Source organism: Myxocyprinus asiaticus, chromosome 12 (assembly GCF_019703515.2).
Source record: "Myxocyprinus asiaticus isolate MX2 ecotype Aquarium Trade chromosome 12, UBuf_Myxa_2, whole genome shotgun sequence".
Taxonomy (NCBI): Eukaryota; Metazoa; Chordata; class Actinopteri; order Cypriniformes; family Catostomidae; genus Myxocyprinus; species Myxocyprinus asiaticus.
Genome location: NC_059355.1, coordinates 45,578,361 through 45,605,879, shown reverse-complemented (window position 1 = coordinate 45,605,879; position 27,519 = coordinate 45,578,361). Strand labels below are relative to the sequence as shown.

The following is a 27,519-nucleotide window of genomic DNA, read 5'->3' as shown; positions in this document are numbered from 1 at the left end:
GTGTCTCTAACACACTCAAACACTCACATTAAAGCAAAATGTGGTCGCAGTTTTTTTTTCAACTTCATTTAATTTCTTTTTGTAGAGCAGATATTCTATACATTGGCAGATAAATAATTCCTTTACAAGAGTTTTGGGCTGTCCATTTCCTGTATTTTTAATAAAGCTATCATTTTGCAAAAGTTGTTGGAGCTTTAGTTTTTTATTTGTTTCTTTATTTATTTCTTCAAAAAAATATACAGAGCTTCATTGTTCTCTTCTTACTTTTGCTTAGAAGTAATATTTTACCACCAGAAAATTAATGAGGTTTATGATTAAAACAATTGCTAATAGGGAAGAAAAGTAAAACATTTTATCTTTATCATTATCTTCACATATTAGTTCTGAAATAAATTGATCTTGTTTTAAGAATGGTTTTAAGGAAGCTATTTTTACTGGGAAACAAGACATATATACTGATCTTGATGGTGAAAATGATTTTTCACGATTGAAAACGTATATTTTTGTAGTACATACATGATTAGTGATTTGCGTTTTGAGCAATTATAACATTTTCTCACCTCATACAAAGTGATGACTCCATTGGTTTCATTGGGGGCCTTCCATTGCATGAAGATTTTCTCCTCGTAGGGGCCTGTTTGAATGGACTCCATGGGAATGGTGCCAGGAACTGGTATAGACACACAAACACACATACACGTATACATTTAGCAACCCGCCAAAAATATCCATGCATATGCTGTAGTTCACACATAAAGAAGACATACAGTATTACACAAAAATAGTTTATATCATAATATTACTCACCCTAAAGGCCTACAAAAGGCTAGTTGTCTTAATTCAGAACAGTATACTTCATGTAATTAAAACATTGCACCATAATATCAACTCATTTTAATATGAAAAGTGATTGTTTGAGAACAGAGAGGTGACGTAGGGTAACAGAAATGGCTGTGTTGCTGGGTAGAAGGTAATGTAAGGTGAGCAAACATTGGCTGACTAAAAAAGCAAAACTATGTCAAACACACCTCAGCTGCAATGTTCGAAGTGTGAATTGTAACAGTTTTGCTACCCTTCGGTACCGGGAGGTGTTAACAAGTGCTACAAGTACCACTGTGCACATATGCATGTCTATTTGCATATTTTTGTGTGCACTTCTCCTCTGGCATACGTCTGCAAGTTTTCCAAATGTACTCTTACCACATAACATTATTAACACTTTCAAAACTTTTTCCAAAGTGAGAATATCCAAGTACAACCTCATCAACTTCTCATATAATCCAGCGTAGCATTTTCCGAGACGCTATGACTTGACGGTTTCAGAATTCTGCATGCTAACGTGCTAATTTACAGTTTGGTGATTCACAGTCCTACGCCCAGTGCCGTGGGCGTAACTTGAGGCTAGTTGTCTTGCATTTCTCAGCCTTGGTTAGTTTCTTTGGCTTGACTGTTAGCTATGACACGCTAATGAGTCAGACTGTTCTTGACAAAGTGTGCAAAGAGGGCTAATGACTTAGCTAAAAGCCCGTTTAGTCCAATTTAGCAGCCCTAGCGCTGCTCTTTGCTTTGTGCTAGAACACGGCTAATTGGGAGGGCAGATTAAAGAGATGAGCTTGGTAGGGCTGTAACAGGGGGAGCCTCCTCGGGCACAAATATATAAGTTTAGTCTTGGATTGTGGTTAAATGAAGAAAAGAATCAAGACACATTTGTCGTAGCTATTGTTTATTTAGCTTTGATTGCCAAAATGGTGAGAACAGTAGTCAACAGATTTTACTTAAAGGAATGTTCCAGGTTCAATAAACATTAACCTCAATCGACAGCATTTGTGGTGTAATATTGAATACCACAATTAATAATTCAGCTTGCCCAGCATTTATAAAAAAATAAAAATAAAAAAATAAATAAATAAATAAAAATAGCGGTTACAGTAAGGAACTTACAATGGAAGTAAATGGGGCCAGTCCATAAGCGCTGAAGTCCATAAAGTATAGCCTCAAGACACAAACATTATATGTGTTAACATAATTTTAGTGTGATAAAATCTCTTGTTTTAAATTATTTTAATGTGACAAAATCACTAAATGGGATTGCAGGGTTTACTGGTGTTACATCGTCATGACAACGAAGTTGTTAATTTTAGAAATTACTTTACACAGATAAGGTAAGCGATTTTATCACACTAAAATCATGTTACCATGTATAATGTTATTTTCTGTGGCAATACTTTTGAAACTGTGTGTTTTAATGCTTACGATCTGGCCCTGTTCATTTCCATTGTAAGTGCCTTACTGTAACAGTTTTCTATTTATTTATTTATTTTTTTTTTTTGCATAATAAAAGATGGACGAGTCGAAATTATTTTGTGTGTCAAACAACATTATACCACAAATATGGTCGATTGACCTTAACTTTTATTGGACCAGGAAAATTACTTAAGCAATAAGGCATAAGAGGCTATGCTGTACTATAAATCATACCGGACTATGAGCACCACAGCTTAATGGGGCAAGTATGTGTGCTAACCACTAACATACTGTAATTAGATCAAAAGGTTTTTAAGGTCGAGAGAAAAATTAATTCAGTCAAGTCCGTCCAAACATTTGACTGGTAGTGTATGTGGCTAAATACATCTTCAAAATGTAGCAAGGTTGAAATATTTTCCCTAAATCATAATTAAAGTCTTTGGTATAGTCTTTGGCAATGACACTTCAATGGGGAAAGAATAGATCTAATCAAAGGAAATGTGAAATATGTGAAAAGGAATATGGTCTCTTACAGAGGAGCTGGTGTCAGATATTGTATTGCAAAGTGAGGGCAATTAAGTCATATTTTCAACAATACTTCAAATAGCTTGATTGAACCCAAGCCAACAAGCATATTAAATCAATGTCCTTTGTCTGTCTTTGTCTCTATATAATCTATATATAATGTGTGTGAAATGCTGGCTACATGCTAATCTAAAGCTGATTAGCTTCCCGCGGGGAAGCTGTGTCTCGTTTTGAAGGCTGCATGCTAGGTAGGACGCGGCCTTTGAAGGCTGCAGTATGACATAATTTTAATTTTTGGGTGAACCATCCCTTTTATTGTACTTGTTTAGTATCTTAACGAATTACGAATGGCGTACATAGAGATGCACGCTCTATTCCTGTTTATTCTGCTGTGTACGAAGCAGGGCTTCGTACGCAGTGTTTGCTGTTGTTGTTCACCTAATAAGGTAAAAATAACTGTTGGTCACCCTCATGTTAATTTTGTTCTCCTGCAATTATCCCCATATAAGGTTGCACAGAGACAAAACTGCTTCACAATTGATATGTCGCAGCTGTCCGTCTTTTTGCAAACACAAAAGGACAGCAATTATAGGTTTTCATATGCAAAAAAAAAAAAAAAAAAACATTTTAAAAAAAAGGAAAACATCAGTGAGGCAGACACTGAATATAACCAAAAGAGTCCTATCCACATCAAAACAGACTAATCAGAACCCCAAAATGGCACAAAAAATAAAGGAAAATTAGAGGAGCTTAAATTATATGTTCTAATCTGACAGTATAATACCTGACAATACCCTTTATTTTCACGCAATTTTATTGCTCAGTATTAAAAACAAGCTGGGAGAAATTAATTTTAAATGGAGACAAAATGCTACCCTCTGAGAAATTTTCTAATTAAGCACCGCTTGCAAACCTGCCTCCGTTTAAGAAACATTGTGTCTTTTTCAGAGTCTGTGAAGCCATAACATGGTCAGCATTGGGATTTCATTTTAACTGCAACACATCAATGGAAAAAATGATTAGAGGAGGAAGGCATTCATCATCTTTGTTTCATATTTGTTGTTTGTCTTCAAAAAGAACAGAGCAGTACTGTGGTCTGACAATTCTGTTTTGAATTAAGTTAAGAAACTTCTCGCTGATTTTTAATCGCACCATCTATACAGAACTGTAGCTATCTTAAAATACACAATACATAGAATCAAATATTTTAAGGGGAAATATAAAAATACTTGAAAAAATTAGATGTGTGAGGGTTTATTACTAAAACATGAAACTTTTGTTTCAAGATTTCTGCTTAATGTTCATAAAATTATTATGTCCTCTTCAAATGTTTCCCTTATTTTGAACAACTATCTTTTAATAATAATTAACTATTAATAATATATATATATATATATATATATATATATATATATATATATATATATATATTATTATTATTATTATTATTATTATTAATATATTAATGATATATATCTATATCTATCTATCTATCTATCTATCTATCTATATATATATATATATATATATATATATATATATATATATATATATATATATATATATATATATAATTAATATATTTATAATAATAATAATAATAATAATAATATATATATATATATATATATATATATATATATATATATATATATATATACATATACACATATAAAATTTATTTTTATTATTGTTTCTTTTGTAATGTAGACTGGGCCACATTATATCTACTGAAATAATTGTCCTGAATTAACCAAATGACAACAATGCATCACACTTTTTTCCATGTCATAAAATGTATACAAATATATTCTAAATTATTTGGCATTCTGTTAGGATTATGTAGAACAGGTGATAAAATAGACCCCGTATTTATTATAATGTGCCAAAGTGTCTTACAGTTTGCATACAATTTAAGATCATGTAGATACACAAGTGTGTATTGCTATTTTTATTTTTTGAAAGGGGCAGTCAAATTAATAGATTGCAAGCTTTAGTAATGTTAACCTGTTTAAGCTTTTTAGTAATAGTTATTTACTAATAATTATTAATTTAGTCAGCTCTAGTTATCTCATGTTCCTAATCTAACCTAACTGCTACATGCAACTAAACTCTATAATCAGCATACTTGAGCAAAGCTTATACAAATATTAGAATGCTATTATTTTAGGAATAAATGCTGCCAGTAAGGTCACAATTTTATAATTGTAGAAACTCAAAATCAAGATTAAAAATGTTTACATGAACTAAACGGCACAAACTGTTTTGAAATACATATTTAAAATTCAAACAAATTTGCAAAAGTGGAACTCATGTGCAGTGTTGCTTGTCAATGCCAATTTATTCAGTTATATTATAATATTTACTTTACATAAGATACAAATCACTAACTATATAGATATTTGTGTGTAATTACCATCTAATCTCCAGCATAGTTTCTTAAAAAAAAAAAGAAAAAAGAAAAAGAAAGAAAGCAATCGTATGCTTTTTATTGTAAAAACCACATGAAGCTGCATAAGACATTTTTTTCACAAAACAGCAATTAGATGAAGCAGAAATAGTTTTAGTTCTGCTCCACTAATTACAAAATTACATCCCTGAGATTAGAGTTTTATAAAACACTGTTATATTTTTCTAAAAACAGCTCTTTCCTATTTTAATGTACTTTGTTGCTATTTCTAATAATACTCTTGCTTTTCTTTGGTCTTGTCATTCAATAATCAGAAAAAACAATTGTTTTATTAAAAAAAAAAAAACCTGAAAGAAAGAAACGGTGGACAGTGAGGATTATCAGACCAAAAAAAATAATAAAACAAAGAACGCAATTGTCAGGTTTTTCAACCAATTTTTATTTTTTTTATTTTTTTTTTTTTTTGTATATCTAAATCATTTATTTTTGACTACAGCACAAAAGTAAGAGGTTTTGATTGAACACTACTTAATACCATTTCTCAAAATCTCCCTGAACATCTACTGAGGCACTCTGAAAAGCTTCAGAATTGCACTCAGCTGAAAACAACATGTGACAGCACCAAGACAAAGCCCAAGACAAAACCAAATGCACTTTAGCCCTCAAGAACCAGAGGTAAGTGTCATTAATTAAAGAATAAGATAATTGCAATAATGGGCCATAATCATTGAACTATTCCCAATTTAACATTTGAGAATGTGGAAAAGGCCCTGGCATGTTGTGAAACTAATTTGGTAGTAATATTTGGTATCAAAGGATGAGCTAGCCTGTAATAGCCAGTGTTTTATTTCCCTGTAAAGAAGCAATAACCTCAACCCTTTCAGTGCATACACTAATCTGCCAGCGAAGGTTAGTAGCTAATATTTTTGTTCTCTTTTAATTCAAAAGTCTAGTAAGATTAAATGCCATGTTTAAGTGCTAATGATTTTGGAACCAAACAAATCTCCCTTTTTAAACGTACCTCACGCGACCTTCAAATAAATAGATATCAATGTCAAAGCTTATTTATAATACTGACAATTATGCCTCTTCACTGAAAACTTTACTTATAAGTGTAAACCAGAGTTGTCTGGTATATTAATTCAATAAAATAATGCTAGCTATTACTCGTTGAATATAGTTGTCTTGAGAGCTTTCATTTGGAAGCAAATAGAATAGAAATATAATATTTATTGTAAGTAAATAGTAACGCAGATGATTTCATTAATTCATTACAGACAGAGAGCATTGTTCTGTTAAAAAGTTTGGTAAATGTTAACTTGTTCTATTACAGTATGAATCTGTTAACAGTTGATGGGTTTCAGAAATGGGTTACGAGTAACTCATAAGCAATGAGATTAATGTCCGGACATACTGTAGTATTTAGTGTAGTAATCTCATAAAATCTAGGAAAGTAAGGGTAAAAATTATGGGAGATTTGGGGGGGATTTTGACCCCCTAATTAACATTTTAACCCCACCAAAACAAGTCAAAACAAAAGTTTGATATATATATATATATATATATATATATATATATACTGTATATATCGTCGTTGTCTGATGAAAAGCAAGTATCTCCAAAAAATTTATTTTTCAAGAGTATGGAAAAACTCTTTTTCGCACCATAAATAGAATTCTATCATGACACATCTGTTGTCTGGATATACACGGTTTTCGTATCATGGGTCCCAATGGCGCATGTTCAGTTATAGACTCGAGTCTAACTTTTCGTGTTGCCAGAAAGTTGGAAGGTTATCGATTGCTAGAGAATTTATATTTGGATATAATCTGAGCTTTCACTGAGTATTTTAGATTGAAATCAGTTTCATATCTAGGGTTTCTAGTCCAGATGTTGAGTGGACAGTTCGGTTTCGAGATGCATTTTCCAGGTCCAATGCATATATTGTCAGAATTAGCTTTCATTCGCAGTTTCGCGAAGATGGAAATCTGGCAACTGTATATGGCTGGTATAGTCTACCTTCTAAACCACCTGACATTGTGTGTGCATGAATGGCTTTGGTTGACAGGGAAATCACAGCGCCAGTGTGATGTAGGCAATCTCTTCACTACACTTCAGCCAGACAGCTGAGGTAAATTAGTTGACGCTCTTCAAAACATAAGGACAGGACACACAAAGTTTTGGTATACACTTCTCAATGCCAATGGAGATACTTGTGAAACAGATCGCATGATTAAACATCTTTTCACTGGTCATTTCGATGCACAATTTAAACAGTAGGAAGAGGTCATTCTGCGCATTCTGTCTATGATAAAAGTCAAAATTGCCAAAAGTGGAGATACGTGTCCTTCATTGGACAGCGACGATATACTATATGTATATATATATATATATATATATATATATATATATATATATATATATACACACAGAGTATATATACTGTATATATATATATATATATATATATATATATATATATATATATATATATATATATATATATATATATATAAAAATCTGTGTTTTGTCTTTTACATTTTCATTTAACATAGAATACTTTAAATAATTTACTTTAGTGTCTTCTAGTGCATGTCTTTTAGATTTGAAGTCATTTACTAGTGTACAAATTAGTGTCAAATGTACAGTCTTAGGGGCCATTCAGACCGACTAAATTCTTGCATCAAAAATAGCTAGATGCAGTACAACGAATATAAAAGATCACAGGTATCTTGATATGCATTTTTAAAAGTTGAAGTTCTTTTAATTTGATAAAACTTCTTAAAAAATGTGAGATGCTGAAAAAAAAAAAAAAACATTGAGACGTAGAGCAATGGTCAAAATCATTTGTCAAGCGCATGTTTACATAGAAAAACAATAGCACAAGAAGGCGCAATAATGTGTTTTGTGTAAATGGCCCCTTTCTCTTCTGGGAAAACGGCCCCAAAATATTCATGACACATATTGCACTACACAGATTTTTGTCCCATCAAATGTTCTGTAGTATGGGAATTTTTGTGGTAACTTCCCACTCACCATCTTCCTCTGTCTGTTTGACAATCTCCTCACTTTCTTTACTGCCCTCAGGGTTAGCCAGCACCAGTCGTAGTCGGACCGTCACAAAAGGCCTGAGTCCTCTCAGCGTGTAATGAGAAGAAGTGGGAATGAGCTCCTCAGCGGCAAACTCCTGCTGGTTGAAGACATACTGGTACTGTACAGTCAGGTTGAAGCTGTGGCAGCGTGTCACCGCATACCCAAAGGTTTCCCATTGTAGGGTCAGCTGACGAGCGCGGATGTCCACCACATTCACATTCTGGGGACCGTTGACTGGATCTGTGTGGAGAAACAAGAAAAGGGAAGAGCAAGTTAAATGTGATGGGAAATTCAGATTCCATGGGCAACTTGGCATGATCCATAAATAATGTATGTAAAAATGTTTAAGAAATAGGCACACTTTTACAGTAATTTTGGGTCCTTTTTTAATTTTAAAATGAGGCACTATCCACTGCCACTGTATTGAAAATAATACCCTAATACCTTAATTTGCAGACAGGTGGGAAAGATTAGAAAACAGCCTAAATGGAAGAATGCATCCCTAAGTGCTTTCTCAGTACAAAAAAAAAAATAATATATATTTTTTCCTTTATCAGCATTTTGTCTTGTTTTCCAATAAAAATATCAAAACACCCTAATAACAAGATACATTTACTTGAAGCAAAGTTGCATAAGACATTATTGAATTAAAGGAACAATTCACCCAGAAATGACTCACACTCATGCTCTTTTAAACCTGCATGACTTTCTTTCTTTGTTGAACATAAAAGAAGACGTTAGGCACAATGTTAGCCTTAAGGCCTTTTCAAGTTCAAGTTACCAAACACGTCGCGATAATGAGAGGCAAATCGCCGGCAAATGGCCCTTTCCCATAGAAAGTGAACCAAATGACCGCCATTAGCACATTCACGCCTTTACAATAAGAAGAAGAGGTACTTGACATGTAGATCAAAAAAAAGAAAACTGATTTCTCTACAAGCTGCAGAAGTGATGAAGGTTTGTTGTCGAATGACACTTCACAAACTATTTCAGCTCACCTGCTGGACAAGTTGACTGGCAGTGTTATCATGTGTACACAGTCTGAGGGGTAATTAGAAAGAATCAAGTGTAAAAAAAAAAAATCATATAAACAGTTAAAACATATTGTCATTTGAAGAGTGATTATATGCCACTGCTTATATATGTTAAGTACTGTGGTAAAGTTGTTTTTATATTGGACATTTGCTAGACATTCGATCTTTCCTTTAACATTAATTGTTATGTAATCGCAAAATAGTGGCGGTTCATGCTCTGTCATTGTAAATCGGTTCAACACTGTAAATCATAATAGCAAAAGTAATTATGATGTTATTCGATAAATGCATTTGTTTTAAACATCAAAAGTGAAAAACGCAAAACAGCGATCCCAACCAGGGCAATCCAAGTTAGGGAGTGTCTCAAAGTGCAAAATGCACAAATATCAATTAAGAGATACATTATTCCATGACTACATTAAGAAGTGTTTTTTTTTTTACATGTGTAATGTTTATGTTGGTGAACAAATTAAGTTAAATTTAGATCATTGTTAATTTCCTTATGATTTATATCCCTGTTATAACTATTTAATGTAAACTGAATGCTTTAATGAAATAAATCAATTTAACTTTCTGGCTTTTTTTACCTAAAGATCTCACATCACCTGCAATGTATTTATACACATCTGCTGCATATCTTACACAGCTTTGTTAGTGGAAATATGTTTTGTATATTTTTCTGGAATTTTTAAAATACTAAAATCCATTTAACTTCTTGTTCATTTGACCTGATGATGTCACACCACCTGTAACCTATTCACAAACACCGTATTACACATACACAACTTGAAATGTGGAAATATGATTTTGTGTGTTTTTTTTTTTTTGTTTTTTTTTATGAATTTTTGACATTTTCAAATCCATATAACTTCCTGGTCATGTGACCTAGTGATGTCAGACCACCTGGAATGCATTCACACACAACTTACATGACTAGGATTTTAAAATTTTTATTTTGTGTATTTTATTTTTTTATTTATTATTTTTTTTTTAATGCATTTTTTGAAATTTTCAAATCCATATAACTTCCTGGTCATGTGTCGTGATGATGTCACACCACCTGTTATATATTCACAAACACTATACTCACAAACTCCTATAACACATCTTGGATTTTGGATTTTGGTTTAAAAAAATTTTTTTTTTAATGAATTTTAGTTTCTGAAATATTTAAAAAACAATCACAGTACCTCCTTTGTCACAGGCCAGGCTTGAACTTATGTTACCAGCATGCCTACCTTAATGAATCATGGCGAAGCACTTGTACTACCAACTAGGCCACATCTCAACCTGCTTTGCTGCTATTTAATATGCAGCAATCAACAATTTTAATAAGTGAGCATAACTTGTAGTTTGGATGATGCCTGACATGGGATTTGAAACAATGCTCTTGATGTTGTCAAGACCCTGCTCTATCCATTGAGTTACATGACTTACTCCAAATGACCTGGAAGACTTACGTGACATTTGGATTACTAACTCAAAGGACAGTTTACCCACAACTAAAATTTCTGTCATTAATAGCATTGTATACTCATGTGAAACCCTTATTATTGTTTTTGTTACACAAAATTTACTTACATGCAAGTTATTTAGCTGAATATCCAAGCAGATGTTTCCCATACAATGAAAGCAGATGCTGGTGGATGCCATGCTCCAAACAGGAAAACAGTAATACTCAGTTGTCCTTATAACTTGTTCAATGAATTCCAAGTCACTAAAGCCATATAATACATACAGTATTTACATTTGAGTGAGGAACTGAACACAATTTAGGTTGATATTCATTGAAAACCCAATGAAAAAACTTTCCCTATGTTTAAAACAGTCTCATTCAAATGAGTATCAATTGTTCCCTTTTGATTATGGTCTCTCAACATTGCATTGCTGATGCTATGGGAAATTCCTTTCTCAATGAGCTAGTTGAAGCCCTTTGTACAATAACACAAAGTCTAAAATTCCCAATGGTGTTTGAGCCCCGCCCCTTTAGGCGCGCATTTGGCCTATATAAGCGGGTGTGAAACCACCATTTCCTCAGAATTCTTCTCCTTCAAGACAGTGAGTTCATCTCTCATCTTGACAAGCCCTTTCATCTCTGCTTCGCCGTCGAGAAACATTCCACCAGCGGATGGGTTCTTCGCCCTCAGACGCAAGCAAGATGACTTGTCGCCTTGACAGCACAGCGCCTGCAGTGAGATGACTGACCTGCTCTGCTGCAGTGTTCTGGTGGTGATATTTGTATCCTTTATTATCGCTGTGATATATTGTCTACAGTATATACACTGGTGGCCAAAAGTTTGGAATAATGTACAGATTTTGCTGTTTCGGAAGGAAATTGGTACTTTAATTCACAAAGTGGCATTCAACTGATCACAAAGTATAGTCAGGGCATTACTGATGTAAAAAAAAAAAAAAAAAAACAGCACCATCACTATTTGAAAAAAGTAATTTTTGATCAAATCTAGACAGGCCCCATTTCCAGCAGCCATCACTCCAACACCTTATCCTTGAGTAATCATGCTAAATTGCTAATTTGGAACTAGAAAATCACTTGCCATTATATCAAACACATATTTGGTTTGTTAAATGAAGCTTAACATTGTCTTTGTTTTTGAGTTGCCACAGTATGCAATAGACTGGCATGTCTTAAGGTCAATATTAGGTCAGAAATGGCAAAAAAGAAACAGCTTTCTCTATAAACTCATCAGTCAGTCATTGTTTTGAGGAATGAAGGCTATACAATGCTTGAAATTGCCAAAAAACTGAAGATTTCATACAAAGGTGTACAGTACAGTCTTCAAAGACAATGGACAACTGGTTCTAACAAGGACAGAAAGAGATGTGAAAGGCCAGATGTACAACTAAACAAGAGGATAAGTACATCAGAGTCTCTAGATTGTGAAACAGATGCCTCACATGTCCTCAGCTGACAGCTTTATTGAATTCTACCCACTCAACTCCAGTTTCATGTACAACATTAAAGAGAAGACTCGGTGGTGCAGGCCTTATGGGAAGAATTGCAAAGTAAAAGTCACTTTTGAAACAGAAAAACAAAAAGAAAAGGTTAGAGTGGGCAAAGAAACACAGACATTGGACAACAGATAATTGGAAAAGAGTGTTATGGATCTTAACCCCATTAAGCTTTTGTGGGATCAGCTGGACTGTAAGGTGCATGAGAAGTGCCTGACAAGACAGTCACATCTATGGCAAGTGCTACAGGAAGTGTGGGGTCAAATGTCACCTGAGATCTGGACAAACTGACAGTTAGAATGCCAAGGATCTGCAAAGCTCTCATTGCTGCACGTGGAGGATTTTTTTTGATGAGTAGTTTAAATTTTTTTCAAATTGTAATTTTTCACGTTATTAATGTCCTGACTATACATTGTGATCAGTTGAATGCCACTTTGGTGAATAAAAGTACAAATAAATTTTCATAAGAGCAAAATCTGTACATTATTCCAAAATTTTGGCCGCCAGTGTATACATCTGTATATCTAAAAGTGTCTCTTGTGTGTAGCGCATCTTTGTATAGATGTCGTTCCACAACTGTTTTCTATATGAGAGACATATCCCTTCACCAGATGGGCATGAGAGATGCATCCACTGCCTGGGCTGCACCCATCCTGAAGCAGCTGTCATGGAGACAGATTGCCCTCACTGTGAAGGCATGAGTCTTAGGACACTCCACTCTAGAATCGCCCTCGTTCTGAATGACAGCTCTGCCTCCTGTGCCCCCCCAAATGCCTCCTCTGTGACTCCCAAGGATCTCGCACCAGCGCAAACCCGCGAACCCCTCGGTCTCCCGACACAGCATCCTCGCCCCTTCAGTATGCCCATGAGGACCTCCGGCCTTCCGTAAGAGCGCATGGTCACATTACATTTGCCGGATCTGATGATGCAGACAATGCCATGTCCATCGCAGCATCTATGGGTGAGTGGTCAGGCCCGACGGAGGACATTGCCACTCCTCCTTCTGGTGAGGGTGAAGAGCGTACGCACATCACTGATACTGAGCTGCTTTGTATCCTCTCACGGGCAGTCTAGGAACTCGGCTTACAGTTGTCCCCTCCAGTCAAGCCAGAAAGATCTCATCTGGATGAATGGTACCTACAGTCTGGCCGCCGTCAAAAGACTGCGTCCCAAAGAGTATCACCATTCTTGTTCGATTTGACAACATAACAGTAGTAGCTTACATAAATCGCCAGGGTGAAATCCGAATGCTGCCAATGTTGAGCCTGACACAGCGCCTCATCCTTTGGAGCAAGCACCATCTCCTTTCCATATGTGTGACAAACGTCCCAGGCCACATATACTGCGGCGTGGATCTGATGTTCCGCCAGGGAGCTAGATGGTCCTGAGGATTTGGGACATATTCTACTAAGCGGAAGTAGACCTGTTTGCCTCCATGGAGACAACCCACTGTCCCCTCTGGTACTCCATGACCCAAGCCCCGCCAGGGGTGGATGCCATGGCTCACAAATGGCCTGTGAAATGCAACTATGAACCTTCAGTAAACCTCCTCCATTCTGTCATCTGCAAAATTCAAGAGGACAGGGAAGCGGTTCTACTGGTTGCACCAAAAGGGCCCAATCAGTAATGGTTTCCGGAGATGGTGGAGCTCCTGGTCGGCCCCTCTTGGGAAATACCACTGAGGAGGGATCTCCTCTCTCAAGCACAGGGCACGGTCTGACCTCCCCAGCTGAAGCTCTGGAACCTGCATGTTTGGCCCCTGAATGGAGCCCACCAAATGCGCCAGGATTAGCTTGACTGGTTATGAACACCATCCAGCAGGCTAGAGCACCTCTGCCTCTATTGGCAGATGTGATCTAATTATAAAGTTTCTCAAGGGAGCGAGGCGCCAAAACCCCCCTAACCCTGCTATATTTCCAACCTGGGACCTGAGCCTGGTGCTGAAGGTGCTCACGAGACCCCCCGTTCAAGCCATTGGAATCTAAGTTGCGTGCGCTCCCTCTAAATACAGCATTCCTGCTGGCTCTAGCCTCATCATGTGTGGGTGATATGCAAGCCCAGGTCATCTGCCTTCAGGCTTTCTTCCTCCTTGCTGTTTAATTCGGATGAGGAGCAGATGCTGCACTTGATATGCCAAGTGTGGGCATTACATATTTCTGTGGATCAGACCTCTCAGTTCAGACTGTTGTATCAGCTCTTTGTTTGCTTTGGAGGATACACAAAATGCATGTCTGTCTCCAAACAAAGACTCTCTCATTTCATTGTCATTGAGATCGCCCTTGTCTGTGAGTCACAGGGTGTGCAATGCCCCATCGGTATGAAAGTGCATTCGACCAGAGGCATGTTGTTACTGTAATTTTTTTAAATTATTATTATTATTATTATTATTATTATTGGTAGGATGTGCTTGCAAAAGCATTAGATGTGGTGTGACATCATCAGGTCACATGACCAGGAAGTTATATGGATTTGAAAATTTCCAAAATTCATAAAAAATACACAAAATCATATTTCCAATATCCAAGTTGTGTATGATGTGTTATAGGTGTTTGTAAATACATAACAGGTGGTGTGACATCATCAGGTCACCTGGCCAGGAAGTTATATGGATTTGAAAATTAAAAAAATATATAACAAATACACAATCATATTTCCATAATCCAAGTCATGTAAGAAGTGTGTCAGATGTGTGTGAATGCATTACAGGTGGTCTGACATCAATAGGTCACATGACCAGGAAGTTACATAGATTTGAAAATGTCAAAAATTCATAAGAAAATACACCAAATCATATTTCCAAAATCCAATACATGTAAGATGTGTGTCAGGTGTGTGTGGATGCATTACAGGTGGTGTGAATTCATCAGGTCACATAACCAGGAAGTTATATAGATTTGAAAATAAAAATGAAAAATCATAAAAAATTCTAAAGATTCCAAAATAAAAGTCATGTAAAGTGGAAAGATGTTGTGTATACATGTGCTATAACATCATTACATATCCTAGGAAATAAGCCATTTATGGCTTTAAATGCTTGTTTTTTGTACCACATTTTTCTACTTAACTTGTTTGACAATATTAAGTTACACCTGGATAAAGCTACACGTTTTTATAGCCACAGAGTAATCTGTTTTTCACCTGCCTTTGTATGTGTCACACTTTAGAGACACTCCCTAACTTTGCCTGCTGAATGTCTAACGAATGTCCGATATTAAAACAAACTTTACAGCAGTATGTTAAGTATGCATGTATGTTAAATTCATTTTTTATTCACTGTGTAATGCACACATATAATGACTGTTGTAACAGATTATGTCAATTTGAACTACTGATTGTATCTTAAAAGAAAAAAGGAAAATCAAGGCACACTTTCAGATCAAAAATATAGTTAAAAAGCCTTTATTGTCAATGGCTATAACAATAACAGTTAAAAGCAGTGGAAAAAGAGGGCTGCAAACCTACGCGTATTGGCAAAAATGCCGCCGCCTTCTTCATGCCTTTTTTATTTTTGGAATATTATTTCCTCATTCAAGGGCACCTTTATATATTTTTTTGAAGAATTTCGGAGCATACCGGATTTTGTTTTTTGAATCTACTGTTTGTGTCTTATTGCATGTGCATCTAAATTTGCTCAAAACATGTTACTGATTAAACGAGACTGCATTTAAACTGCGAAAGAGTCTATATAATGCAAGAAATACAACACCTCACCTAACGAACCATCTTCAGTCTGACCCATTTTTAGATACTAGTACTTGCCAACAACATTGATTATTGACTATTAACAACTGCACAGAAATAACGATTTTGAGGTGTCACTATACAACGTTTTTGGTATACAAAGGCATTTTGATACGAAGACATACAGTGCAGTGCAAGTTACAGCATTAACTGTACATTCATTCCAGGTGTGAAGGGCTCGTTACGAATCCATTGTTACCATAAAAAAAATATTGCGTTGAAGGTTTGCGTTTGGTGTGAAAAGGCCTTTAGTCACCATTTATTTTAATTCTGTGGAAAAAAAAAGATGAAATGGAAGTGAATGGTGGCTGAGGCTGTCAGTCCCTAACTTTCTAACATTTCCGTTTGTGTTCCATGGAGGAAAGAAAATCATACAGGTTTGGATGAGTAAATAATGACAGAATTACATTTTCATTTTTTTTTAAGTGTAAATCTAAAATAATGTTGTGATATTTATGATATCTAAAACAAGGAAAAAACAAACAAACATTTTGTCCACTTAATTCGAGATATATTCTCTAAAAGCAAGCCTTATCATGCAACAAAATATTTATTATCAAGTACATTCATGTTGTTTAAAGGATGTCTAGATATTTTTATTGGAAAACAAAACAAAAATGCTAATTAAGATTTTTTTTTCTTTTTTTTTTCTGTACACTACTGTAAACAAGAAATCCAAGTGTTATCTTAATTCCACAGAGGGAGCTCTGCAATGTTACAATACACTTTTGCTTAACTGTATTAAATACATTTACGGAAAATAACAACAAATCACCAAAATTCATCAATCCTTTGTTCCAGGAGACCAGATTACAGCTAGTCTATGATTAATCAGATTTGGTTCTTATTTAAGGTGTCATCTAAGGAGATTGGAGTGTGTAAATCCTATTTGGAAAAGCAGAGACATATGCCTGATTGAGCAATGTTCTGGCTGTCGGCTGGTGAGGGTCCATTTCTTAATATGTGGCCCCCCGTTAAGGAAGGATGTTGGTGGGGTTAAGGGATTGCCTGGTGGACAGTTGGAGGGTAACAGTATCACATTAATTTGAAAGGAGGTGCATATGTAAGAGCATTAGAAATACGCTAATGTGCGGCGATAGGGTACGATGTGATGGCATAGGTTGGCTTTTGGAATCTGGATGAGGGGTGGTGTAGTTTAGCAAGGGGAGATGCTGATGGATGGCAAGCATAGAGGGTCATTAATTGCAGACGTTGGGGAGAATTGCATAAGAGAAATCAATCTTCGGTACTGCTGCTACGCTGCTTTGGCACGATCTCTACAGACCTCAAATGCCCCACAACATTTATCACACCTCCGCCATCTCTCGCTCTCTCTCATTCATCTCTCTGTGGAGTGAATGAGGAAACTGCAAGCAATAAACATATCAATGGGTGTCCACCATACCCAACTGTGGGGGTTTTATAAACTGTGCAATTCAGATGAGTGCAACGTTTGCAGGAACAAGGCAAGAGAAGGAGGATCTATTTGCAGGCTTTTTAATAAAAACTCAGAGAAATATACATAAAGAACTCAAAACACAAACAAAGAACAAAACGTTACATCCATGAAGGAAAAGAACTGACAAAGACAAAGGTAACATGAGGGCATTATAAACACAAGACTTAACAAGGATAACAAGATACAGCTGGGATTAATCACAGGGAACACAGAGAACAGAGACACAACCAAAACCCAAAACCAAACTTAAAACTAAAAGTCTTAATTCGCCTAGCGACCTCTGGTGGCCACTAGGGAGAATGTCCCAAGTGTTACAGGGCCCCCCATATAAGGAGCGGCTCCTGACGCTCCTTAAGACATAAACAAATAGTTCATAGGAAGAGCAGGAGGCAGAAGCTCAGGGGGCAGAGTCATGGAGAGCTTGAAGGGTAAAGCTAAAGAGACTCGAGGGGTGGAGCCACGGGTGGCTCGAGGGACAGAGCTCTGGAAGACACAAGGAGCAGAGCCATGGAAGGCTTGAGGGGCAGAGCCATGGAAGACTCGAGGGGTGGAGCTGCAGGGGGCGGAGCCGCAGGAAGTGGAGGCTCCAGAGATGGGGCTACAGAAGGCAAGGCTCAGGGGGCAGAGCCGCAGGAAGCAAAGGCTCCGGAGATGGGGCTACAGGAGGCAAGGGCTCAGGGGACAGAGCCGCAGGAGGCGGAGGATCCGGAGATGGAGCTACAGGAGGCAAGGGTTCAGGGGGTGGAGCCGCAGTTGGTTCAAGAGGCAGAGCAGCAGGAAGTTCAAGCAAGATGGCAGCCACTAGGAACAGGATAACGACCACTGGGCAGGGGTCATACTGGAAGTGGGCGGTCGCTGGGCACTGAACAGACTGGTGACTGGTGTCTGACATGTGCTGGTTACTGGGCTGAGCAACAGACTGGTGACTGGTGCTGGTTACTGGGCTGAGCAAAGGGCTGGTCGACAGCTGCTATGGACTGGAAAGGATAGTCAATGGTGACAGGAGACTGAACAGTCTTGTTGACAGCCTCAGGGAACTGGACAGGCTCATTGACAACCTCAGGGAACTGGACAGGCTTGTCAACAACCTCAGGGAACTGGACAGATTCAGGGGACTCGACAAACTCGTTGACAGCCTCAGGGAACTGGACAGTCTCGTAGAGAGCCTCATGGAACTGGACAGACTTGTAGAAAGCCTCAGGGAACAGGACAGGCTTGTAGAGAACCTCAGGGAACTGGAAAACAATCTCTGTGACTGTGAGCACTGGCAATGACAGGGGAACGGCCTCTGTGGCCATGAATGCTGGCAGTGGTAGGGGAACGGCCTCCATGGCCGTGAGCACAGGTAGTGACAGGGGAACGTCCTCCATGGCCGTGAGTTCTGGCAGCGGTAGGGGAACGGCCTCTGTGGCTGTGAGCACTGGCAGTGACAGGGGAATGGCCTCCGTGGCTGTGAGCACTGGCAGTGACAGGGGAATGGCCTCCGTGGCCATGAGTGCTGGCAGTGTTAGGGGAACGGCCTCTGTGGCCGTGAGCATAGGTAATGACAGGGGAACGGCCTCTATGGCCGTAAGCGCTGGCAGCAACGCGGAAACGACCTCTATGGATGGGAGCGCTGGCAGTGACTGGGGAACAACCTCCGTGGCCGTGGACGCTGGCAGTGGAACGGCCTCCATGGCCATGAATGCTGGCAGCAACTGCCGAGCAGGGGCCATTCTCCTCCTCCTCCTCCTCCTCTTCCAAATGGCCGAGGCTTCAGGCGCTGGCTCTAGGACGGTCAAGGCTTCAGGTGCTAGCTCTGATACAGTCAAAGCTTCGGGCACTATCTCTGGTACAGACAAGGCTTCAAATGCTAGCTCTGGGACAGCAAAGGCTTCAGGAACTGGCCTGAGTGCTGGCTTGTTGACCGTGGCAGGCCTGGGCGCTGGCTCGTTGACCGTGGCAGGCCTGGGTGCTGGCTCGTTGACCGTGGCAGGTGTGGGCACTGGCAGCAGCATGGGATTACTGCCATACCCCACAGTTTAGAGGGAGAATGTGAGCTTCAAAGCATAGTCAATGAAGTCCACCAAGAAAAGCTCAAATCTGCATCCTGGCAGACAGGATTTCACAGGCTCATTAAGTCCAAACCGATAGCAGTCATTGAGCTCAATATCTCCCCAATTGAGAACTTGGGCAAGACCGCAGAACTGCTCGGTATATTGCTCAATGGTCCCCTCTCCTTGTTTGAGAGCAAACAGTTGAAAAGCCACTAGATCCATAGTATCGGTCAGTTCTTCTATAACGTTTGCAGGAACGAGGCAAGAGAAGGAGGATCTATGTGCAGGCTTTTTAATAAAAACTCAAAACACAAACAAAGAACAAAACGTTACATCCATGAAGGAAAAGAACTGACAAAGACAAAGGTAACATGAGGGCATTATAAACACAAGCCTTAACAAGGGTAACAAGATACAGCTGGGATTAATCACGGGGAACACAAGGAACAGAGACACAACCAAAACCCAAAACCAAACTTCAAACTAAAAGTCTTAATTCTCCTAGCGACATCAGGTGGCCGCCAGGGAGAATGTCCCAAGTGTTACAATGAGACAAAAAGAGAGGCAGAGAAAGAACAAACAGAAAAATAACAACAGCTTTACAGCAGAAAATAAAATAAAATAAAAATAAAAGAAAGCTTTTGGCTGCAAACCTTTTTCTAGATATTGAAATCGGCCATTAAAAATGCCATGAAATCATAATATTTTTTTTTATTTTTATAAATAATATCAATCATTACAACTATCATTTGTTATTTAGAAAAAAAAAATGGAAAACATCAACTGACCATTATTAAATTATAGTATTAACTATATAGCATTATATAGTGGTTAATGGCTACACTGCTTTCTAAATATCGGCATCAGCCATTGAAAAATCTATGATTTTTTTCATAAATAAATCAAACTATCCTATGTTGTACAGAACAATGGAAAACACAACGAGATTAGCTGTAAAATAAAATTAAATAAAATAAAATGAAATTAAAAATAATGCTGAACATCAGCCCTGTCCCTTTTCCATTGTGAGACAAAAAAGAACAAGACCTCACCATTTAAAGCTATTTTTCATGTAACTGTGGGCTGTGGCCATATGAAGCAGTGGGTGTGTAGTAGAAAACAATAAAAACAGCAAGCCGACAGATGTATTATCACATCAAAAGCATCTGCGCTCCTCTCAAGAGGTCTGATATTTCTGCAAGGTTGCACTTTATTTTCAAGACTCACTAACCTTCTCCTAAATGGTAATTTGTAAGCTAAAATGGCACCATCGCTTACTATATAACATGACCATCCTTAAAAAAAACATCCATTAAAACGAGGAAGAGACCTATCAATTCGGCATTAGTATGTTTCTAATTATGCGATACTCTGAAAAGCATTAAAATACATAGCCCACAGTTAAAATATTAAGTAAATGGGAATTTTTTATTTTTTGAAATACAATTTTACTACGTTTATTAATACTTTTCATTATTAAATTAAATCATATCAATCATTCATTTATAATCATTCATCTTGGATGATTTTTTTTTGGATTACAGTAAGTTTCCATATGTTGGTATCATGAACTAACAATGAACAATATATTTTTACAGCATTTATAAACCTTAGGTAGTGTTTATTTTTATATAAATAAATAAAAAATACAATTGTTCATTGTTAGATCCAAGTGCATTTACTACTGTTAACATGCACAATTTAAAATTTTAGAAATTAATAAGTAAATGTTGAAATAAACATAAAACAAGCTTAAAAATTGCTGTAAAAGTATTGTTCATTGCAGTGGCGGGCCGTGCATTTAAAGTCTAGGCCTTCAGTGTGATTCATGCCATTAAGAAAACACAGTTTCACAATGAATAAGACACCCTATGCCTTTGGGCATCACACATTATGTCGCAGCTAACTAATAATACCAATTGACATTTTAAAAACACGTCCACGCACGAAAGCCAGAACTTGAAACGACACTCAACGCTCAAGCAAGCCTAATTTTAACTGCAGCATGACTGTTTGTGAAATGTACGTCTCCCGAACAGACATTCAAAATCATAATTTTTCATAGGAATCTACCAAGGAGGTCTATAATACCTGGAAAAATCGATCTAATAATATTTGCGATTTAAATGTTGCTTGTAATAAATTTTGCTTCGTCAGGGTACACGGTTATGCTGCGTTCCATTCAAGTTGGATGTGGGATATTCCTACTTGATATCTCTGACCATAAATGCATTCCATTCCCCGATATTCGGAACTGCAACACTCCGTTAGCTTAGCAGGGGTTTGACTTTCATTAGAGATGTCTCCTAGCAACCCAACTGATAAACAATGCTGCAGAGCATTTGTGCTTCAGGTGTACGATCACCAAAAGAGATTATAATGTTTTATACACCTGTTTCTGCAGGCGTTTGTTAAACAAGCTTTAATATCATGTAATGTGGAAACAAACTCATTTATCGATATTACTTAATAAAGTGAATGTTTATCACTTACTTTGTATATCTCCTTGAGTGTCGACATGTTTGTGTGACATCATGCCCCTGCATCTCGGCGAAATCAGTGTTGAGAATTTCTGCATGAGCCTACAAGTTGTAATTCTGACTTAAAGATGCATTCCATTGCACTTTTCCTAGTAGGAAGTTGTAAAATCCGACTTTCCGAGTTGAATGAAACGTAACACTTCTTTTCAAAACTTGATCTGACACTGAATGCTCCAGCAGCCTAATTTACACTTAGAAAACTCCTGATGTTGCTATAACAATGCAAAAAGCACTTACCAATTTACTTGAAGCGAAAATCAGTCCTCCTTTCCTGTTTAATCAATCAATCGCACGATCATGCAGAACATCACATGTTTTTAAATCTATAAAGGTCTCTTTCTCAATGGCAATAGCGGCAGTGATGACAGCTGACTGTCAGCAAGATTTCGCGCTCTTCGCTTTCAAATTATGTACATCACTAAAAGTGTGACTGCGTCACTCAAGGCCAGCTAGAAGCCCTCGACCGGGACGCATCCTAAAGATCACACCCACCAAAAACAAATAAATCTATCTGATTGGCTGATGAATCTGACAATCTGACTTTAGTTGCCCATTCATTTGCACTGTTGAGGGATTCTGTGGAAATTCTGAAGGCCTGAGGGGGTGGAGCACAAACTCACGCACTGCTTTGGGCATGTGATATGTGAAACAGTTGTCACACTTCGCTAGTAAGCATCAAGGAATAAATTCTGACTTTTCATTTTTCTCTATTTGTTTGTAGGTTAATTAAGAGTGGAAAGTGATTAAAAATACATAGGCAAAAAGGTGACTGAGAATGAAAGGATGAAAAATATTTATGTATTTGGCATGTTAGGCCAGCAGAAAAGGCTTTGCTGGCCCTGAGAATTCGCCACTGGTTCATTGTTAGTTCATGTTAACTAATGTAGTTAACTAACGTTAACAAATGGGACCCTATTGTAAAGTATTACCATTTTTTCTTTTTTTTTCTTTTTTTTTCTTTTTTTTTTTTTTTTTGAAGCCAATTTTCTCAGTTTTATTGTTGACATTGTTTCCTATAGGGCAGTGTAATGTTTGAAAAAAGCACAAAAAAGAAAATGAGTTTAAGAGAGACACAACACTTACTCTAATACAATTAAAGAATATTAGACAAGGACAGGAACAATACATGTGCTGTTAATGCATTTACTGTTTTTGATATCCAAAGTCTCCTGAAGACTCTAGTCACCCCATGCAGTGACATGACTCAAATCAATTAGATTAAATCTGGGAACAGATGTTTGGGTCTTCTCTCTCCAGAGTGTTTTTTAATTACTGTCTGCTTCTTTGTTGCTGCTGTAAACAATAGTTAGCATTTAACTCCAGATATAACTTTAAAACGTATCCCTTTAATTAGGTGATGCATATGAAAATGAGAGTGGTTCTACATCTCACAGCAAGAAACAAGAGTTTGAGAATAACGCTGGGGCTTGAAGTTTATGTCGCATTACATTCCCAACAAAGGAATATCTTCTGGCAATAGCAGCCACAAACATCGAGGATAATTGACATCAGATAGAAGTTTCTCATACATACTGATGCAGGGTAAGCAGCTTCCACACTGCAGCATTGAGTATTAGAAGAGACTCAGCAAAGCAAAGTTCTGCTTTCCTGTGCTATTGCATTTTAGCCAAGGGCATGCTTAAGGGTCAGATGGCACTGTGTGGCCATTTTCAAGCTGAGCATTTTCGAGGGTGTTATATAAAGAGGAAAACTTGATTTTCAGGGGTGTACCTAAAAAGATGTTTCTTTAAATGCTGTGTTGCAGTTTCACACTGTGGAAATGATAGAAGAACATTTAGTTGTGTGAGGTCAAAGCAGAGGAGAAGAATTTAAAGGAATACTTCACCGTAAAATCTGCATTAATTTGTTGTTATTTACTAATAATCTTCCCCTCCGCAGAAGAGCTCAAAGTTCTTTTGCTCATGCACATATTCAAACTTGGCTCATCAAGATCAATCATTACAGCACTGATGCCAATGACATAAAGGCTCATAACAGATTATGACCTTAGTCGTTTTTAATTAATGTAAATGAGATTTGAGAGCTGCAGCTGAGGGGAAAATGTTCAGTGAGTAACTACTTAAATTTTAGTCTTTTCCACACAAAAAGCTATCGTGTGGCTTCAGAAGAGTTTGAATTTAATGTAAAAGTCATATTTTCAAGTTATTATGCCTTTTAGGGCTTACTCTTGGAGAGAGTGATCAACTCTTGAAGAGACTGAAAATTTCTCTTTTTGTGGTCCAAAAGCCAGAAGAAAGAAATTTACACAAGTTTGGATCGACATGAGGGTAAAGGATGACGATTTTACATTTTGGGTGAACTGTTCCTTTACTGTAAGTTGCAGCTTCTGGCATCATCAGCACGAGTTTCAAAGGCAACAAAATACATTTGGTATGAAGACGTTGTGATTTCACACTGGTCATCTTCAGGGAAAAAGTGAAAAGAAAGAGGAACAGAGGAAATAGATAGCAAGATCAATAGGAAAATACACTATGAGGCACGTGTGTGTGTGTGTGTGTGTGTGTGTGTGTGTGTTTTCCTCTGTAAAACCTTATAATACAAAAAAGAATAAAAGAACATTAAAGGGTTAGTTCGCCTAAAAATGAAAATTCTCTCATCATTTACTCACCCTCATGCCATCCCAGATGTGTATGACTTTCTTTCATCTGCTGAACACAAATGAAGATTTTTCTCCACCCCTATTTGTAAACCCTGCATTTAAAGTAATTAACCCTTTCTTTATCTTTTATTTTCACACTTCCTTTCCTACCATGAATGATAAAAAAATAAATAAAAAAAAAAGTATTAAAAAGTAACATGGAAATGCTACGTTCTCAGGTTACTATATTGCCATGGAAACAGCTGAGGTGATAAGAAGAGGTTACCTTGGTTTTCTCACTTTGAAACACATTTTTTCTATATGACCCAACTTGGTATTACTGCGATATGAAGGACGGTGTTGTGGATTTCATTGTGTTAATTAAAATAGTAGGAAAAATGTGCCACAAAGGTACAGATAAATAGGGTCAATGCAAAAGGTGTGAACTAAAACAGAGAAGATGGAAATTCTCAAACCACTGAAAAGTTTAAATTAGGTTAATGACCCTTTTAACTGTTGTATTTAACATTAAACAAACATCCCCGTTGCCTACCACTGGTTTCATGTTGCTGGTCTTTGTTAATCTATTGCTGTCTATGTCTAACAGAGACAGTTTGAAAAACAAAAGTAGGGTATGTATTTGTTTTTTAACACCTAAACTGACCTCTGCACATGTATGAGCAACAGTAATTGTGATACTTGCATTTATTAAAGGGATAGATCACCCCAAAAAATTTAAATTCTTTCTTTATCTTTATAAGTCTTTATTTACTCACTTTCATATCATTCCAAAACTAAATGACCTTTTGACCCATAAGATGTTAATGCTGCTCTTTTCTATATCATGAAAGTGAATGGTGACCAGGGGCTGTCAAGCTCCAAAAAGTATTTTTTAAAAGCACTTATCAACAACATCAGAGAATAACAACTTAAATTTCTTGTATTTTTCTCACACAAAGCAAATCGTATGGTTTCAGAAGTCTTGGGATGTAGCACATGAGTAATATGGACTAATTTAATAATTATGGTTATTTTTGTAATATTTTTGGGCTTGCCAGCCCCTGTTCCCATTCACTTGTATTGTATGGAAAAGAGTAGCTTGCCTTGGACATTCTGCTAAACCTCTCTTTTTGTGTTCTACGAAGGAAATTATTTTTTGGCTGAACTACTCCTTTAAAATCTTTCTTTTTGTTTCCTTTTCAAATAAGGGTCATTTCATATAATCGCCCTTGAGAAGGAAACAGCAGTACTAAAATTCATCCTCTTATACTTGTAGGTCATAAACAGGTTAAACAATGGACAAGAAACAGAGAGGAACTTTTACGTAATTCCAATAAAAATAAGCAACAAAAAGGAAGATAAAATGGACCGAAACAAAAACAATACACACAAAGGAGGTATAAAATGAAAAGCTATAAGGCACCCTCATACAATCTGTTCCCAAAAGAGAACTCAAATCCAGTCTTGTTATTGTTTAGCTTCCACTTGAGCGCCGGACAGGGAAAAAAGCAATCACCCTTTCTCCTTTCCTAGTCAATCATCAGCACCCTGATTCCAATCATTTAAACCTTCCAACAGTCTGAATTCCCTCTCTCTCCACTTCCCACCATAATGACTTCACGCAACGAGAATCATGATATATCAAACGGTGGGCGGCGAGAGGAGAGAGCATCGGTGGGAGTTGGGATAAGAGTGCAGGAAGAGAGTGCTTATATTCATGAACTCCACAGGAGGTTTCTGGACATTACGAAAAGACTGGGAGAGCTTGTAAGCAATCTGTTGTGGAAGGGGCCAAGCTGCAGGGGGGGAACAGCAATCGTGAAGAGCCTTGAAGAGCTTTTAAATCAGAAAAGGTTGGAGCAGGCATCAAAAAGGAGCTCAGAAAAATCCTTAAAGGGGAAACACAAGGGCTTGTGTGGTGGCCACAGTTACTCAATCTGACTGTTTGTTGTGGACGGTGTGTTCCTGTAAGGTTTTGTTGGAGATGGGATTTGCTGGGATGTGAAAACTTCAGTTGCCATAAACTTGGTTGCAGAGTGTATTTAACTGACATTCGGAACTCCAACTCTACTGCGCAAGAAACCGAACAACCACATTCTGAGCTTTAGCTATGGGGCATACTCAAAACAAAACTGAGGGTCCTATTTTAAGAGCACTATGTCAGCGCTTATTAAGTGCAGTATATGTGATACCTTATATGCGCAAAGTCAATGGGCATGGCCATGAAAGTTATATAAATTTGTTTATCACAACTAAGCATGCACTTAGTCTAGGCACAAGTGGGTTTGGCGATATTGCGTGCAAAGCACTAATGGGCTGGGTCAAGTGCAATTTAATTCTGAGGTTCTTCTCTGGTTATTACATCGTCCTATTCTAGATTTCAGTTTCTGTCAAGCAATGTCAATATATTGTAAATGAAGACATCCCATTCATGAGAATTTGGTAGGGTAAATGGGCTGTATGCAATGCATCATCTGCTCTATGATGGTATTGTCACCTGTACTGCTCCAGACCATGATGTAAGTGCTGTATATTCTCAATCAGCCTCTCTGGGACTGTTTGCTCTCATCCTTCTCGCCCGTGTCTCATGTGCTTGAAAATGCTTTACTTCTCTACCATTGTTCATTGTTTTTAATGTATAATAGTTATATGTTTCTATGTTTAATGTTTCATGTTTAATTTCTGTGCAGCGTCCTTGAGTTTGGAAAGGTGCTATACAAAATAAACATATTATTATTATTATAATTATTATTATTAATCATATTGATCTACTGACACACAAATCATGGCTAGTATTAAAAGTGGTTGATAGCTCTTTGATATCATGTGCTGCGATGCAGGAACTGAGTTTAGACTTTGTGCGAGATT

General features: G+C 37.2%; 1 protein-coding gene across 5 annotated transcripts in view; it reads right to left on the bottom strand.

The window, feature by feature from the left end:
* LOC127448891 (receptor-type tyrosine-protein phosphatase T-like) overlaps positions 1 to 27,519 on the bottom strand; it is a 363,972-nt gene that overhangs the window by 151,352 nt on the left and 185,101 nt on the right. For all 5 annotated transcript variants that reach the window (XM_051711804.1, XM_051711805.1, XM_051711807.1 and 2 more), the window contains exons 9-10: positions 8,216 to 8,512; positions 561 to 670 (exon numbers count right to left, since the gene is read on the bottom strand). In XM_051711804.1, the coding sequence (XP_051567764.1) occupies positions 561 to 670; positions 8,216 to 8,512 (407 nt within the window). The remainder of the gene's footprint in view (positions 1 to 560; positions 671 to 8,215; positions 8,513 to 27,519) is intronic.